This window comes from Lactuca sativa, chromosome 1 (genome assembly GCF_002870075.4).
Source record: "Lactuca sativa cultivar Salinas chromosome 1, Lsat_Salinas_v11, whole genome shotgun sequence".
In the NCBI taxonomy this organism is placed as follows: domain Eukaryota; kingdom Viridiplantae; phylum Streptophyta; class Magnoliopsida; order Asterales; family Asteraceae; genus Lactuca; species Lactuca sativa.
In genome coordinates this window covers 59,915,055-59,932,637 of record NC_056623.2, presented here as the reverse complement: position 1 = coordinate 59,932,637, position 17,583 = coordinate 59,915,055, and the positions used below count along the sequence as shown (strand labels likewise).

General features: G+C 41.6%; 1 protein-coding gene across 1 annotated transcript; it reads right to left on the bottom strand.

Moving 5' to 3' along the window:
• Positions 1-383: 383 nt before the first annotated feature.
• Positions 384-2,362, bottom strand: LOC111905034 (uncharacterized). Its single transcript, XM_023900721.3, has 4 exons — positions 2,180-2,362; positions 1,502-1,758; positions 946-1,425; positions 384-840 (listed from the first exon to the last, which is right to left on the bottom strand). The coding sequence occupies exons 1-4, from the start codon at positions 2,271-2,273 to the stop codon at positions 544-546; spliced, it is 1,128 nt and encodes a 375-aa protein (XP_023756489.1). The 5' UTR covers positions 2,274-2,362; the 3' UTR covers positions 384-543.
• Positions 2,363-17,583: the final 15,221 nt, after the last annotated feature.

The window sequence follows — 17,583 nt, the reverse complement described above, 5'->3', positions numbered from 1 at the left end:
ATTTTAAATTTTTTTCCAAGAAAACAAAACTTTTCTGTTTTTCAAATTGTATGTAAATTAAAAAAGTGATTTTTAAAGTTTTCTAAATATTTAAGATGGAAAATGGAAACTCCATCCATCACAACAAACACGTTTTCTAAAAATTTATTTGAAAACTGAAAATAAAAACTCTGTTTTCTGAAAACATTTTCTTAGACAATGAAAACAGTTTTCCACAACCAAACGCATCTTAGAGACTGAATTTGTGCACCTCTAGGGTAGACGAACAGGTTCAATCTGATCTACTCCGGAGTATGGATCCAAAGCCTCCCCTCTGATCCAATATTAAATAAGCTTGATATATATAAAAATGAACTACCAACAATATATTTCATCAATCACTCTCAACCCCAAAATTAAATGTGGTTATAAATTTATAATATCAAATACAACAGTTTAATTTACACAAAGGACATCAAAATACCCAAAGAATAAAAACTTCAAATCAAATTTTTACTCTTACAAAAATACCCAAATTTTTACTCGTACAAAAAATATTTGAATCTAAATTTTACCAAGAAGAAGTTCTTTTAGGATCTCATCACTGATCCCATCAGCATAAGGAAACATATGACCAGCACCCTTGAGCTCATGATACCTTATCCATGGAAGCTGTTGGGCAATATAACGTTGCAGTGTCACAGGCACAATCTTATCATCATCACCCATCCATATATCAACGGATCCTTCATTTTCCAGAAATGGGTTCTCAATATCCATCGGGTCGAATTCCCAAGTACCAAATCCAATATTCAAGTCACGATGTATAGATTCATATTCTCCTTGCTGTCTTACTTGTCCCTTTTCAACACACACAAAAAAAGTAACATTAGATTCATATTCTCCTTCTTAAAATGGTCAAGTAATTAGATGTTTGGATGTGTGATTACTTAAATGAGTACCTACCTCAATGGGTCCCCTGCCAGCTGTAAACTTGGGAATGAGTTCCATGTCTTGCTGAGAAAGAATATCAGGGCTATGAGCGATAGCTTTGTAAGAAGGAAACAGCTTCTGAGTGTTCCACCAGTATGTTAATGATGGAAGGTGATGAGCAACACGTAGACTCCATTGATCCTGAATGAATTGTTTTGAATACGCTTCTTGAGATAGCTTCAATGGCAAACGTGGCCACCAGTAATTAACTACTGGAGCTATAAGACTTGCTCCTGCTAGCCTGTGAGGAATGTATTTCAAACAAGACCAGATCGCTTGACCTCCCATTGAAAAACCGACTACATAGAACTTTGATCCGAGATCTAACTGATCAGCAAGCTCCTCGATATCCAAAGCCGAACTCTGTAAAGTTTGGTTAGGGTTCGGATCACTCTCTCCATAACCAGGTCGATCGAATGAGACAATATGTATCCCCAATTCTTCAATTAGGGCCTGTTAAAATCACAACCAAGTAATCAAGAAACGGAATAACGAAACTAATGAATTAGGAACAAAACACGATACCTACCGGGGAGGCTGATGTAGCAATAACAGCATAATACTTGATAGAATCGAATCCATGAACATAAATAATCTTGTATTTGGCGACCTCTTTTGGTACACCGTATTCTTTGTAGGACAAATGTCTTCCATCACGAAGCTTGATTCTAGGTGTTGTAATGGGAAGTCCGTCTGGAGATCCGAGCTTCTTGGGTTGGGGTGGACAAGCTGATTGATAAGCCCATGCCAGAAACCCGATAATGAAGACTAATAGTATGAAAAACCCTGAAAAAAATTTGGTGTTTGGATTAGTTCTTATGATTCATAATTGACAATTTGACATGATGATTATTTGATTTGATGGAAACATTGCTGTGATTAAATTGCATTTCAGAAATCAAATTAGAATTAATGCTCGACGGACCCATCTCTTGATTTCAATCAAAATCAATATTACAGTTCGGATGTTAAAAGGTTCAATTCCGATCGGGAAGTTCATGATTTTACGGTTTTCTAAACTTCTACCTACATATGTGATATCTTTTAGGATCTTAATTGAAGGAAATCCAAGTTGACAATATTCATTCATTGGCACACAAACACTTCGATTCGGTAAAATCGCCAACGAATCTATAACGAATGTATCAAATAGTGAAGTCTGTAAGCTTGAAAAAAAAATGGTGACAAGTATATGAGAATAGAGCACCTGACGGGAAAGATGAGGAAGATTTGGATTTGGATTTCCTGGTATGCGACCTTGCTGATGATGCTGAAATCTTCCTCTTGACTTCCCCTGCCATTGTTGTTATTCAATGGCGGAAGAGGAGGAAAAAGAAGAAGATGCTTTGATTAACTTGGAATTTGGAAAGAGTTGTATACAAAGTCTTTGACAAAATGTGGACGATTTTCGTGGGACATAGTTGACTCTCGGACTTTTCTTGGGCCTATATAGCAACAGATGGATCGGTTTTTAACCGATCACAAACAAAGACCGATACATTCCTAGTTTAAAATGAGATCGGATCGTAAAACCAATCTCAAAAATTATGGATTGATCTAAGACCAATCTCACAAAATTCACATTTGTTAATCACGCATTCCCTATTTTTTAATTAAATTTTAATGTATCATTTTAGTAAATCTTAATATATCATTTTGGCGTTAATGAAACAGTGGAAAAACCTGAAATCGAAAACGGATCGAAAACCTCCAAAATTGAACCGAAATAGATCCAAAAAAATATTATCATGAAAACATCTAGGACCTATCAGGAAAAACCTAAATTGTAAGATCACTACTAAGGCTAAGGGGAGTGATAACACTTCTAGCACTTTAACATGTAAGATTTTTTATCGCTACATAGGTTTTTATATTGCCAAGTAAGCTTAGCATGTATAGGTTAAAAAGAGTAAGGAGTAGTAGTGAGAGGAATTTAATTGGTTTTGTTTTGAAAAAAAAATTAAAAGAAAATAATCTCAACCAATCACAGCCCATTTTTTCTTCTCTCTCTTTTCACTACTATAGTAGCGTTTCTTATTTAACGAGTATCTTAGTGACTTATAAGGGATGGTTTAAAGATTGATAACATGTGTTTTGGCGAGGGGGTGATGAGGCCACTCCCTCAAGCCTAAAAATATAGGATCGTTCTGAGAAGGCTCCTGGACTGTTAATGTGTAGGTTTATTCTTAGCTAGTATTTTTGAGAATCAAAAAAACCATGAAAACTTATCGGTTATTCTTTTGAGAAAATTATAAAAAATGATCGTTGTGATTTGCAATTGATTGTGGCTAAACTCCAAAAAAAACTCTTAACTTGCAAAAATAGTCATTCTGGTTTGGCTGTAGAAGACTAACATTAATATCCATTTGTTTTAAGACCAATAAATAAAAATTACTATTTTGTTTTTATTTTTAATCTTATTGAATTATTAATCGTTAATTAACATTGTTTCTATTTTAATACCTCCTATATTTCCTCTCATGTCCTCCTACTTATTGTTTTAATCTTGCTACAAGTTTGGTCCTTATATACAAGTAGATTTGGAATTATGTTTTCTTTGGGGATGATTTGTCTCACGGTAATGGAATTCAATGTGAATTTAATTATAGGTTGACTTTTTGAACATTTGACATGATTATTGTTCTTAAAGCATATTTTGAAGATGGTTTTGGATTAAGTTGGTATTGGTGTTCTTTACTAATGAACTGAGTGATGGAATCCTGTGGTTTATGTGAATTTAGTTATCTAGGTTTTTTTGCTTTAACTTTTTGGTCCTTATCATTCATTTTGTAACTTTACAACTTGTGGGGAACCTTCTATGGGTTTATCTTAGGTTGAGAATTGAGGTTTGTTGGTATTTTTGTAGCAATTGTAGATGATGTTCAATGGGTATTTGGTCGGAATCTCGATGGGAAAAATAAGGTCGTCGTAGGAAAGTGGTGACAGGAGGAACTAAGAGAGAATAAGGAGCGGTGACTAGACGAAAGGAGATAGATGGTATGGGTGAGTTGATGGGTTAATGACTTAAGGAACGAGGTCCACTTGTAATTCAGTTATAATAATAAACATATTAAAAAATAATTAAAGATCTAAAAGGAGGATATATTTATTAAAATCGGTGATGAAATCCACAATCAAACACTATAGTTAAAAGATTTTTGGACCTTAACTTGCTTTGGTGATAGCTCTCAAGCCACTTAGTAAGAATTAGGTGCAGATTTAAAGAGTTAAAAAAAACCATATATGTGTGCATGTGTATACATGTATGTGTAGGGTGTGCATGGACATGTAGGCATAAGCATGAACATGTATGTTTATATGGGTGTGGCTATGATTGTGGGGGTGAGGGTAAGAGTAAGGTGGGTGGGTGTATATATATGGGTGTATGTATGTGGTTATTGGTATAGGTAGGGGTCTAAATGTTCGTGTTAGTATGGGTATATGATGTGTATGGGTGGAATGTAGGTATGGAGGTGGTTGCATGGGGTGAGGGTGGGTGTTTGGCGTTGGGCTTATGGACATGACATAAGTGTGGAAACGCATATATGTATATTTATATGAGTATAAGGCATGTAGTGTATGTATGTAATGGTGTGGGGGTATGATGGACATGATGAATATGTAGTTGTATGTACGGGGTGTCTGTAGGGTATGTGTGGAGTTGGATGCATGAAAGAGTTTGATAAATAATTGTTAAAATAAAAAAAAATGACTGGGAGGAAATTTTTATATTTTTAATAAATTTGTAACACTCTAAAAATTTCAACCAATTTAAACTTTTCAAAAACAACCCAGTTTCATAAAATTATTACAAAAAGGTTTTCAATACAATTATTATCAGAGTCTTCCCAGAACCACATCATAAAACATAACCATGAGAAGCGGTACGATCACGCCTTTGCCTTGCCACGGTCTCCTGAAGAACCTGAAAAACATTAAACCACAACTGTAAGCCCGAAAGCTTAGTGAGATACCCCCAAAATACCAACGACATATACCATACACGCACAACAGGCCATATCATAACAGAACACAGAACAGCCATGCACTTCGGGCCTACTGTGTGACTGGTCCGTCGCACTGGCCTTCAGTCCGCCTGGTCCACCCTTCGAGTCTAGTCATATACATCGAGTCTACAGTGTGATTGGTCCGCCCACACCAGACCTTCAATCCACCTGGTCCACTCTCTGAGTCTACAGTATGAATGGTCCGCCCGCACTAGGCCTTCAGTCGGCCTGGTCCACTCTCCGAGCCTCAGCACGTCAGGTCCGCCCTCTTGGGGCCTGCAGCCTATCCGGACCGCTCGTTGGGCCTTCGGGATAACCGGTCCGCCCTGGGTATGTTGGCCTACAGCACAAAGAAGGACCCGCCTCAACCCAACCCCATTCCAACAACCATGTGCACACAAACATTCAATCATATAACAATTCACATCCAATCAAACCGATCTAGCAGATCACATAACATAACATCATCCTAACCAAGATACCGACCTTAACCAGGTCTCTAACATATACCATCCTAACTACCAGGATGCAAACATAGCAATACAATAACATAACAACGATACCCGGATCACAATCCGATAAAGGGTAGGCCTTGGTGCCGTAGACCCTGTCGGTATAGTGAGGATAACTCACCTCGCACCTGCCGAGTGAAAAGATAAGACCGAGCTGCTCCGACCACTGACACGATCTCCACCACTAGCCAACACCAACACTGAACTCAAAACAAATGCCAACAATTACCAAAATACCCCGGGAAGTCAACTGGTCAACCCTTGGTCCAAGTCAAAGTCAAAGTCAACCTCCTGACTGACTCTACTCGCCGAGTCAACTCGATGACTCGTCGAGTCCCCATGCTCAGAACTTCCCCAATTCGCGACTCTACTCGCCGCGTCACCCCGAGACTCGTCGATTCCCACAACTCTGAGTCCCCTCGCACTCAACTCACCGAGTCCTCCCTTGACTCACCGATTCACGGCTCAACCAGAAGAAGGTTAGGACCTCACGACCAGACTCGCCGACTCCAAGAACAGACTCGCCGAGTCCAAGGCTATCTTCAACCAACTCGCCGAGTTATTCTTCCAACTCGTCGAGTTCCTGCCCACCTTCATGCAACTCGCCGAGTACACCCTTGTGACTCGCCGAGTAACCCTTAGATCTTAATCCATACAGAAGTTTTCCAGGCCATGCAGATGATCTAAACCATAGATCTACCCTTCTATAACCCATCCATCACGTAAAGTGGCAAACTTTACGTGAATCCAAGGAGATCTAAGCATATAACACTCTAGGGTTAGGGTTTGGGACAAGATGGCTTCACCAATCACTCAAGAACAGGGACTTTAATGCACTCTAGACCTTCTCCATTCCAGATCTGAGGTAGCAACCTCAGATCTAACCTCCAAACTCAAAAATATCACAAGCTATTCTTTCCAAATACTCCAAAATGATAAATCTAGATGAATAACAGCCCCAACAACAAAATAATACCTCAAAAGGAAGCTCCAACAGAAGAGAAATCTGAATCCTTGCAAAGCCCCTTGCTCCAAGCCTCTTAACTCTCCAAGATCTCTTCCAAAATCTCTTCTCCAAGGTTCAAATGCTCTCAAATCACTTCACAAACGCGCATAGGGTTTTCTGGACTTCAAGAGAGGGTAAAGAGGCTGGGGAGAGGGTATAATGTCCTTTATATAGGGCTCATCCTCCAAAATTAGGGTTTTCTCCACCCAGCACCAACTCGCCGAGTCCAGTCGCCGACTCGCTGAGTTGGCCACTTAACACGCGACCAGAATCGCGACCCTACTCGCCGAGTCCACCCATGGACTCGCCGAGTTGCTCTTTCACATTTACACTTTGAACCCTAAACTTGCACTCCTGAACTCGGGATGTTACAATTGACCCCCACTTAAATTAGGCTTCGTCCTCGAATCCTGCAACAACACAACTCCAGAACTACTCTCGCAATGCACCACCTGGCATTAACCAGACCAGGTTCCTCAAAACACAACCACCGAAACCCAAAACCCAATGAAAGACCCTAACTTTCGTATTTATGAAAGACCTAAACTTTCATACTCGACAATATAGTTACTCCAAAACATGCTACTTGCATATTCATAAAAACAATAATTTTACATTGATAAAGAGATTACAAACTACTGGATACAAACCGACTATTTTAAAGTGTTATATATTACATAACTTCCCAGGATTCTATAGTTTTATACATATGGGAGTGCAAAATACAATAGTTTCAAACTATTCATAAGCTTCTATCGATACAATAGTTTCAAACTATTCAAAAATCTTCTACCAGTATATAACTATATTGGATGTTTATCTCCTGCAATTTGTTAAACATCGATAGGGTAAGCGATGACGCTTAGTGAGTTCAATAATAGATACAATATAATGTTATGCCATATATATACTTTAATAGGGCAGAAGCAAAGAGGAACAAGGAACAACAAGGGCATATGTGAATCATGTGACAAACATTCCATATCAATCATTGATTTGGTTTAAAGATATACAATCAATGAGACATAACAATTTCCATGTTTGATATACATCAATAAAGCTTTGGCCCAAACGGCACAGAAGATATACAACTTCGGATTAACATTTCGGTAGATTTCAGGCTTATAGCCCTGTCTAACCTTCTGCCACTATCATAGAATAGAATTCATTCTCTTACGGAGACAGGTTCCACATGGCCAGAGGCTACATACCAGTACCAACGTGAATCTAAGTCCTTTCACTGATCACATGGTCAAAGGTATTTATTTGCTATTAAAAATAGCAATTAAAAATAACCCGGGAAAATAACCCAGAATAATAACAGTGAAAAGCACGTAGCACATATAACACATAACATACAATTATTTCTATATATTAAACTCACCGTGAAATAACCGGGGGCTAAAATATTAATTTGGGCAGTACTTCGGCTCTAAATATGACTTTCGTCGTTGAAAACCGGGAGTTTTCTTGAAAACCGGGCTCTGCGAAGGCAGAGCTTCGAAACCGAAAAGATAAATTTTTCGGGCTTCTCGGGAGTCTCAGGGCGTGTTTCGGGCTTTGGAATCAGTATCGGGGCTTCGGGGAATGTCGGGATAGTAAAAATATTGAAAAAGGGGGTGAAAGTGGAAATTTTCTAAAATTAGCCGAGAGGGCTCGCACCCCTTATATAGGGCCGAGCTTCGGATCCGAAGCGAAGGGAAGAAGGCACGCGTTTGCGAGGTTCGGACCAGGTGGCAGCAGGGCGAGGCTTTGGGTGCGAGGGTCGGAACAGCTGGCTCGCAGATGGTAGCTTCGGATTGGACCCAACTTCGGTCTAATGGGAGGATGACACGAGGGTGCGAGGGTGATTAAGGGGGTGTCTCCTGCGAAGGTGTTCTGAGCTTAGTGGTCCTCGGGCTTGGTCCAATCAGAAGGCAACACGCAAGGCTGCGGTCCAATCAGCAGCGAATACCTGTCCGACACGTGGAAGCCTCGCATACAAGGGTGACGTGGCAGAACTATTCATGCAAATTTTCTCGAAAAATGTGCCAAATCTTGTAAAATCCATAACTTTCGCATACGAGCTCCGTTTTTGACGTTCTTTATATGCACGCGGAGCTAAAATTATGCTCTACAACTTTCGTTTAGACTTCGTCAGCTAATTTTGACTTTAATTTTAATATTATTATTTTTAACAGACCAAGACAGGAAAATCCGTTAAAAATTCATAACTTCTTCATCCGACGTCCGCTTTAGTCAGACTTTTTACCGTTGCACTACTAATGACGAGAGCTTCAATTCTCGTTTAGGTTGTGTCGGTTAAAAATCACTTGATCTAAAATTCGAGTTTTTGGCTGTCTACTGCTAAGCTGAAACTTCGAAAAATCATAACTTCCTCATACGAAGTCAGATTCAAACGGTCTTTATATGAAAGTTGATTATTTTCACGAGTTCTACAACTTTCATTTACATCACTAAAGCTAAAATTTAGTTTATCGAAAACTAAATTTTTACGCGACAAGGTATTTTTCGGATTTATCACGGATTTTCGTTTGGTCATAACTTCTTCGTTATAACTCGGATTTCGATGAGGTTTTCGCCTAAATGTTTCTAACGAGATTATCTACAAATTTCAATAATAAAATTTTACTTAGTCCAAATTTTATATTTTCGCTATATTTTACTATTTGGTTTTTAATTGGAATCTCATAAGACTTCCAACATTTTATTAGTGATTCTAAACATAGTTTTACTTCATTTCTAGTAAAAACTATCTGTTAGAACTCAACATTCAAATTCACTTAATATTTCATAATATTATTTACTTAAAACACGATTTCAAAACGTGTATGTTACACCCAACTTTCCCCTTGCGGTGTCCTGACCACCGCTTCAAGACGGCCACCTGCCTCATCCTCTGATAACCACACTTATCAACCGAGTACCACTCCATGATACTTTGATCGCTCCAAATCACAACAATCACTTGACTCATACGAGCTAGAAATAACCCTGAACCACCGGAATCCCGATCTGAGTCCAACTTTATCCACTCCATGCTGACAGGATGACACATCCTTCAGTCTCAGAGCAACTCCCATGAGTTCTCCTTCGCAATCTCATACCCATGTTGAACTGGCTCTAGCATCCTCGGGTTGGGAAAACCCGATACACTGTCGACACCTCCAAACATCCCCCAGGATGAATTTCCGCCTCATACATAATTCCTTGATCAAAATCAAACTAGAAATCCAAGATTCCATCCATGCATCCCTTCCGAGCCTCTTGGCTCTACACCCGCGGAATTCCCTCCGCGACCTCAGCAGACATCCAACCCGGATGTGATTCCGTACCACCTCGCACACACTGCGCAATAACCATAATTGGAACACCCCAATCATAACTTCACACTACTACTTTCACTTCCGTGAACTTACACTCCCTCTCAGAGCTACATTCCTTTCCCTTTCCTTACCAAGGAAATCCACTTGGCTGCCTTGACACTACCACAAGTGCCACAGTGCTCACCCAATACTACATCATTCCCTTATAGCATAACCGCTATCTAATGCACCACACATGCTCTGAATCCGCTCACAGGGACTCTCGAGTCCATGCACTACCTTCCACTAATCACGATTAATACCCAGGGCCAGACCTTATGATGCTATCACATCACGACAAACTCATTCCATTTCCTCATACATATCTATCAACACATGCAGAGTCTTCAGCATGACTAGACCGCCTTACCAGGCCTTCAGCCCATCTGGACCACTCTCTGAACCTTCAGCAGGTCTGGACCACCCTCCAGGGACTTCAGCCTGTCTGGACCGTTCTCCGAGCCTTCGGCCTAACTGGTACGCCCACCGGCCTTTAGTCTATCCGGACCGCTCAACTAGCATTCATCATCCCGCGTTATCCCTCCACGAAAACTCTCCCATGCATACTGTTCTATCCCTCTAGGGGTTCCGAACTCTATCTCCATTCTACATACTCAATCCCAGCCCGTTCCCAGGCCTTCCACAATCAATCACCCTTGGTCTGCATCCCGCCCCGTCTGTCTGACACTTGCTCATACCAGCCTACGCTCGGTTGACAGAACCACTGTTGAATCCCAACAGCTAAACAACCTCTCATGCTTATCGATCTTCCGGAGAATTTTCCAATTCTCCCCCACTTAGAGCACTGACTATCAACCACCGGTCGCCATCACCGACCTCCCTCGACAACCCTACACAAAACAAACCCTTACTCGCGAACTGATTCCCACTAGAACGAGCAATCTTCACAAAATTACATAACAACACTGATCATCCCGGGCTCGAAAGAAACCCGACCTTCAGCTAACCACTCCTCAGACTGCAGATGCTACCCGACATTCAGACTAAAAGCCAGATTTCCCACTAATAATCCTCATGAATGATAACCAATGAAATTCCTAACACCAAACCCATAACCATACCATAACCCTCAAGGAACAACGAATACAATACCAAAAATCACACAACAAGACTAACAGATATACAATACTCCATAATAATCACAAGATAACAAGACATCAAGAAAGAAACATACCCGCAGCTGCATCCGACACTGACCTGACCTCCTCTGCTATAAGCTGAAAAGCACGACCCGGAGCCCTTGGGGGTTCCGCTCCACCCTGACCTCTACCCGTAATCCTCAAAGTGTCCGGTGCTGGAGCCTGCACCGGTCCTGCAACAATCTGTGGACATTTGACCCTCAAGTGTCCAACCTGATGACAATGATAACAAATCCTCAAATCCCGAACCGGGGCTGTCTGCCGACAATCCCTCGCATAATGCCCCTCCTTTCCGCACTTGCGGCATGCACCACCGGACCTACAAACTCCGGTGTGACCCTTCCCACACTTCCCACAAGTGTGGCTGCTATGATCTCTCAATCTAGAATCAACGGTCTTGGAACGTTTCGGCGCCGGCTACGACTGCACCGGAGCCTGCCTCTGCTCTCGCAAATGCAACTCAATCTCCAACTCACGCCGCCTGGCGGCCTCCTGCAACTCCAACAAGGTCTCGCACCTTTGCGTAGACACAAACTGCCTGATATTCCTCTTGAGCATACTCAGATATCGGGACATCTGAGCCTGCTCCGAAGCGAACTCAAGGCAAAACATCGCCCTCTTAGTGAACATCCTGGTGATCTCCGTCACCGACTCCGAATCTTGCTTCAGCTCCAGGAACTCCTGAGCCAACCTTTCTCTCTCAACCCGCGGAACATAACGAGTGATAAACATCTCCCGGAACTGGTCCCAATAAACCGCAGCCCTCTGCGCATCCGAATATGACCCCGTGGTCAATCTCCACCAATCTTTCGCCCCGAGCCTCTATAGGTTCAGATCACACCTCACCCTCTGATCAGCATGGCATGAACACGTGAAGAAACACCCCTCCACGTCCGACAACCATCTCATAGCAACAATCGGGTCCTGAACTCCATCGAACGTAGGGGGCTTCGTATTATCGAAGTCCCGATACTGAAAACCTCTACCGGCTCCTCCCCCGGCCGCTGCTACAGCCGATGTAGCCGCCGCGGCAGCCGTCTCTGTGAGACCCGCATAGCGCTCATCAAAATACTCAACCATGGTGGTCTTGATCGACCCAAACAGTTCTGACAACTCGGCTCGGAACAACACAGCAACCTCATCATGCAGGATTTCACGAATCCTAGCATCCAACTCGTCTGTGCTCATTTGACCAATAACCTCGGGCGGTACTGACCCACCCTGACCGTCCTCTCCTGCTCCCGATCCTGACCCGGATCCGCTCCCAGCATGCCTCGTAACCACCATACTGAAAAACATCGCCAGATCTCAGATACTTCCCACTAACCCGGGAACCAACCCCCAACTCAACCCTAGAGGTTGTGGCTTCTTTGATACGCGTATGGGTCCTGTGCTTTCAGTAGTACGGGCCCATACTACCTTCCACACCTACCCATATTTGTATCAATTATCACAACAACACCCTAGTGAAGAACATACATAACAAGCACTCAACCCTCACTCCTAGAGGAACACTGGAAATCTCCCACAGAAGAAACCCTAGGCTAGCAGGCATCATAAATCAGGCAACATTATCATGAAATCCTTAAGATCCCTAGCCTAGTACTAGCATGTTGTTCTATCATAACTCAAAAAAAGAAATATCATGTATAACAACAGTGGAACCGTTGGTCAAGTCAACCCACCAATAGTTCGACAAAACAACCAAGGTGACGGAGTCGAGAGGAATGGATGCAAGTACAAGGATTTTATGACTTGCAAGCCATCGACTTTCACTGGAAAGGAAGATCCGATTGGGGTCATGTATTGGATCTCCGAGATGGAGTTAGCTTTCATGACATGTGGTTGCAGAGGCAAACTACAAACCACGTTTGCGGTACGCCAGTTCAGAGGAGGCGCGGTTCGTTGGTGGAACACTCTAGGGAAGACTCTAAGCCCCAATGTGCCCCTACAACTGACGTGGGCGGAGTTTTTGGTGCAGTTCAAATGTAGGTACTGCTCAGCCCAAAATCTGCTCGAGCTAGCAAACCAATTCCTTACCTTGAAGAAAGGAAGCATGTCTATTGATGAATACACCAACAACTTCACAGAGAAGATGGAGTTCGCCTTACGTCTTGTTCTGGATGAGCTGAAAAAAATCGACAAGTATGCAAAAGGACTCCCATGGGAGTACGCGGTGCCAGTGCATCAGACACCTACTTTGGAGGCAGCTATCTGGGCTGCCAAGTCGGTTGAGGAGATGATCAAGGGAAGAGCTGCCAACAAGACCGAGGTTGGCGAAAAGAGGAAGTTTGAGGGGTCTGCGAAGCCCTATGAGAGAAGAAAGTCCAGTACAAGGAAGTTTAGAGGAGGAGGGAGTGAAGAAAGATGGTGCGAGAAGTGCAAAAAGAAACACTCTGGAAAATGCGGTGAGGAGGTGACTTGTTTCAAGTGTGGGAAGCATGGGCATTATGCCAACGAGTGTAAATTCAACAAAAGGGTGTGTTACGAATGTAATGAGGAAGGGTACTTCAAGCAAGATTGCCCAAAGAGAGAAGGGGCAACAAAACCAAATGTGCCGCCAAAGCCAAAGGCGAGAGCATTTCAAATGATCATTGACGAAGCAGATGACAATGCAAGGATTCAGGAGTGAAGGCTTGACATCCAAAGGTCGAGTTATGAAGTAGCCATAGAATCATATGATGTAGCCTATTAGAGGCACAGTCTAGGGTGAACTTGAACACCTGTGTAATAGTTTCAAGGAATAATAAACCTTCGTTTTGATATTTGATGTAATAAGCTGTTATGTGATTTTCTTCTATGGTGACTTGGAAAAAAAACTGCGGGACAATACTTGGGACGAGTACGAGTAGGTGTGAAAGGTAGTAGATGCATATACTACCGAAAGCACAGGACTCACGCTTGGATCAGGGAAAGTCACAAGGTTACCAAGAAGCTAGTAAATGATTTCGTTTTATTCAAGCATGTTGTTACCATCGTTTCGGTAATGACTAAGAGGATGATTGTTATTCCGAACCTAGTGGTCATATCGAATTGAGTCCGATTATGATAAGTATGTTACGTGGTTCGGAGAACCAAGTTTGATGTAGCGTCCGACTTAAACCAAACAATTGAAATCAAAGCGATCAATAGAAGTATCGCGCTCATTGTTAAATAATCTTAACCATTTTGTAGAATACGTCACAAGGTTTTCGTACATATAAAGAACGCCGAAATCCGAGTTATAACGAAGAAGTTATAGCCCGTCGAAGTTTCGCGACGGAACCGACACGGCACCGGGAAGCGTAAATAGTGAATTTACGATGGAGGACTTTTTAGCCTTAGTGATCTAAACGAAAGTCGTAGAATATGTTAAACCGAGAAAATCCATAAAAAGAACGCCCAAATCTGACTTCGTATGAAGAAGTCATGATTTTTCTAAGATTCGGCTTAGCAGTGCACAGCCCGAAACTCGAATTTTAGTTCGAGCGGTTTTTGGCTTATGCGAACTAAATGAGAGTTGAATATCTCATTAATAGGAACTCAACGGTTTTTGGCTTAGTCGAATTTTAGTTCGAGCGGTTTTTAGCAGATCACATAACATAACATCATCCTAACCAGGATACCGACATTAACCAGGTCTCTAACATATACCATCCTAACTACCAGGATGCAAACATAGCAAAACAATAACATAACAACGATGCCCGGATCACAATCCGATAAAGGGCCGGCCTTGGTGCCGTAGACCCTGTTGATATAGTGAGGATAACTCACCTCGCAACTGCCGACTGAAAAGATAAGACCGAGCTGCTCCGACCACTGACATGATCTCCACCACTAGCCAACACCAACACTGAACTCAAAACAAATGCCAACAATTACCAAAATACCCCGGGAAGTCAACTGGTCAACCCTTGGTCCAAGTCAAAGTCAAAGTCAACCTCCTGACTGACTCTACTCGCCGAGTCAACCCGATGACTCGTCGAGTCCCCATGCTCAGAACTTCTCCAATTCGCGACTCTACTCGCCGAGTCACCCCGAGACTCGCCGAGTCCCACAACTCTGAGTCCCCTCGCACTCAACTCACCGAGTCCTCCCTTGACTCACCGATTCACGGCTCAACCAGAAGAAGGTTAGGACCTCACGACCAGACTCGCCGAGTCCAAGAACAGACTCGTCGAGTCCAAGGCTATCTTCAACCAACTCGCCGAGTTATTCTTCCAACTCGTCGAGTTCCTGCCCACCTTCATGCAACTCGCCGAGTACACCCTTGTGACTCGCCGAGTACCCCCATATCTTAATCCATACAGAAGTTTCCCAGGCCATGCAGATGATCTAAACCATAGATCTACCCTTCTATAACCCATCCATCACGTAAAGTGGCAAACTTTACGTGAATCCAAGGAGATCTAAGCATATAACACTCTAGGGTTAGGGTTTGGGTCAAGATGGCTTCACCAATCACTCAAGAACAAGGACTTTAATGCACTCTAGACCTTCTCCATTCCAGATCTGAGGTAGCAACCTCAGATCTAACCTCCAAACTCAAAAATATCACAAGCTATTTTTTCCAAATACTCCAAAATGATGAATCTAGATGAATAACAGCCCAAGCAACGAAATAATACCTCAAAAGGAAGCTCCAACAGAAGAGAAATCTGAATCCTTGCAAAGCCCCTTGCTCCAAGCCTCTTAACTCTCTAAGATCTCTTCCAAAATCTCTTCTCCAAGGTTCAAATGCTCTCAAATCACTTCACAAACGTGCATAGGGTTTTCTGGACTTCAAGAGAGGGTAAAGAGGCTGGGGAGAGGGTATAATGTCCTTTATATAGGGCTCATCCTCCGAAATTAGGGTTTTCTCCACCCAACACCAACTCGCCGAGTCCAGCCGCCGACTCGCCGAGTTGGACACTTAACACGCGACCAGAATCGCGACCCTACTCGCCGAGTCCACCCATGGACTCGCCGAGTTGCTCTTTCACATTTACACTTTGAACCCTAAACTTGCACTTCTGAACTCGGGATGTTACAAAATTATAAGTTGAATATAAAATATTTGTTATTAGTAAAAAAAATACCAATTCATTCAAATTCATATGTTAATAGAATTTAAAATTTTACAATTTATTTGATTTTTTACTAAACACAATTGTTTTTATCATGAATTTACATTTCAACCCCTCTAAATACTTTGAAATTCAATTCGTGAACCAAACACGTTCTTACTTTCTTACTATTGGACTCCACTTCCAGTAGTCGATTTCAGAACTCCTTTCTTCATTCCACAGCGTCAGACTCACAAGGGTATGTGTCTTTGTTTTAGTACTTTTTACACCCTAAATCCTAATCTGATAATGATAATTATGATTTCAATTTTCACCTTCCCATCGACGTTGATTCACGATTTCAATTTTCATCCACGCCTCCATCACTGTCAGTGGACTACTATTGCAGCGACGATGGCTGTTTATGTGAATTGCAGCCTGATTTTGAATTTGAAACTCATATTTTGAAACTGAAGTACAACTCTTATATGTTAATTGCTAAAACTCAGATTTTGGTTAAATTATGCCAGGAGTTCACAATTGTAGATGTTGGTCTTCCTAGTAACAATAACCTAACTACATTTGAAGGGGCTAGATAGTTAACCATCAACTAATAAATTTCCAATAGTTCCACATGTTGTTTTGAATTTGATTTGCCTACATACATGTTTTAGTTACATAAAAAGGGTCAGGGAAGGGAGGATGAATTTTGCAACCTCATTGTGTATGAGATTAATTGTTAGCAACTTGGTTACTAGAATCCCTGTTTACACCTCTGCAAGTGGTATAACTCTTACATAAAATCCTTTCTATTTTGCATTTATCTTGTGGTAACATAACATTTATTTGAAACTGAATCGTGCATAGATGTATCTGGAGATAGATTAAGCATGATATTCAGACGCTAGGCCACCAAAGAAACAACATGCTCCACAAAAAATGGACGCGACTCAAAACCCAAGATGCTTGGTGTCAAGAAGTTCGGTGGTGAGGTTAGTATCTAAATTTGTATTGTATTAAATTTTATTTCTTTTTTCTATTTTGTTAATATTTGGGAAATTTATACAAAGTGTGATACCTGGGAATATCATTGTAAGACAAAGAGGCACTCGATTCCACCCAGGTGATTATGTTGGAATGGGAAAAGATCATACGCTTTATGCTTTGAAAGAAGGGTGTGTCAAATTTGAACGTCATACGCTGAGTGGACGTAAGTGGGTGAATGTTGAACCCAAAGAACGCCATGCACTACACCCACTTTACTTGAAAGCTGCACCAAAACCAGATTCAAATACCACATCTTACGTCTCTCTTTAAATTAGTTAAGTTAGTTTTTCCTTTGTTTTTGGAATTTTTGTTGAATAATTTATTGTGAAGTTGTCAATTACTTGCAACTTGGCAAGTGTATTGGAATTGAAGACTACATGATATCTTGGAAAATACACCATAAAATGTAATGCTAAGCTAAATTTGTTTATCAAAGAAAAATCAAGAGTAATTTTATTTTAGTTTTTAATTTTATTAATTACAAATA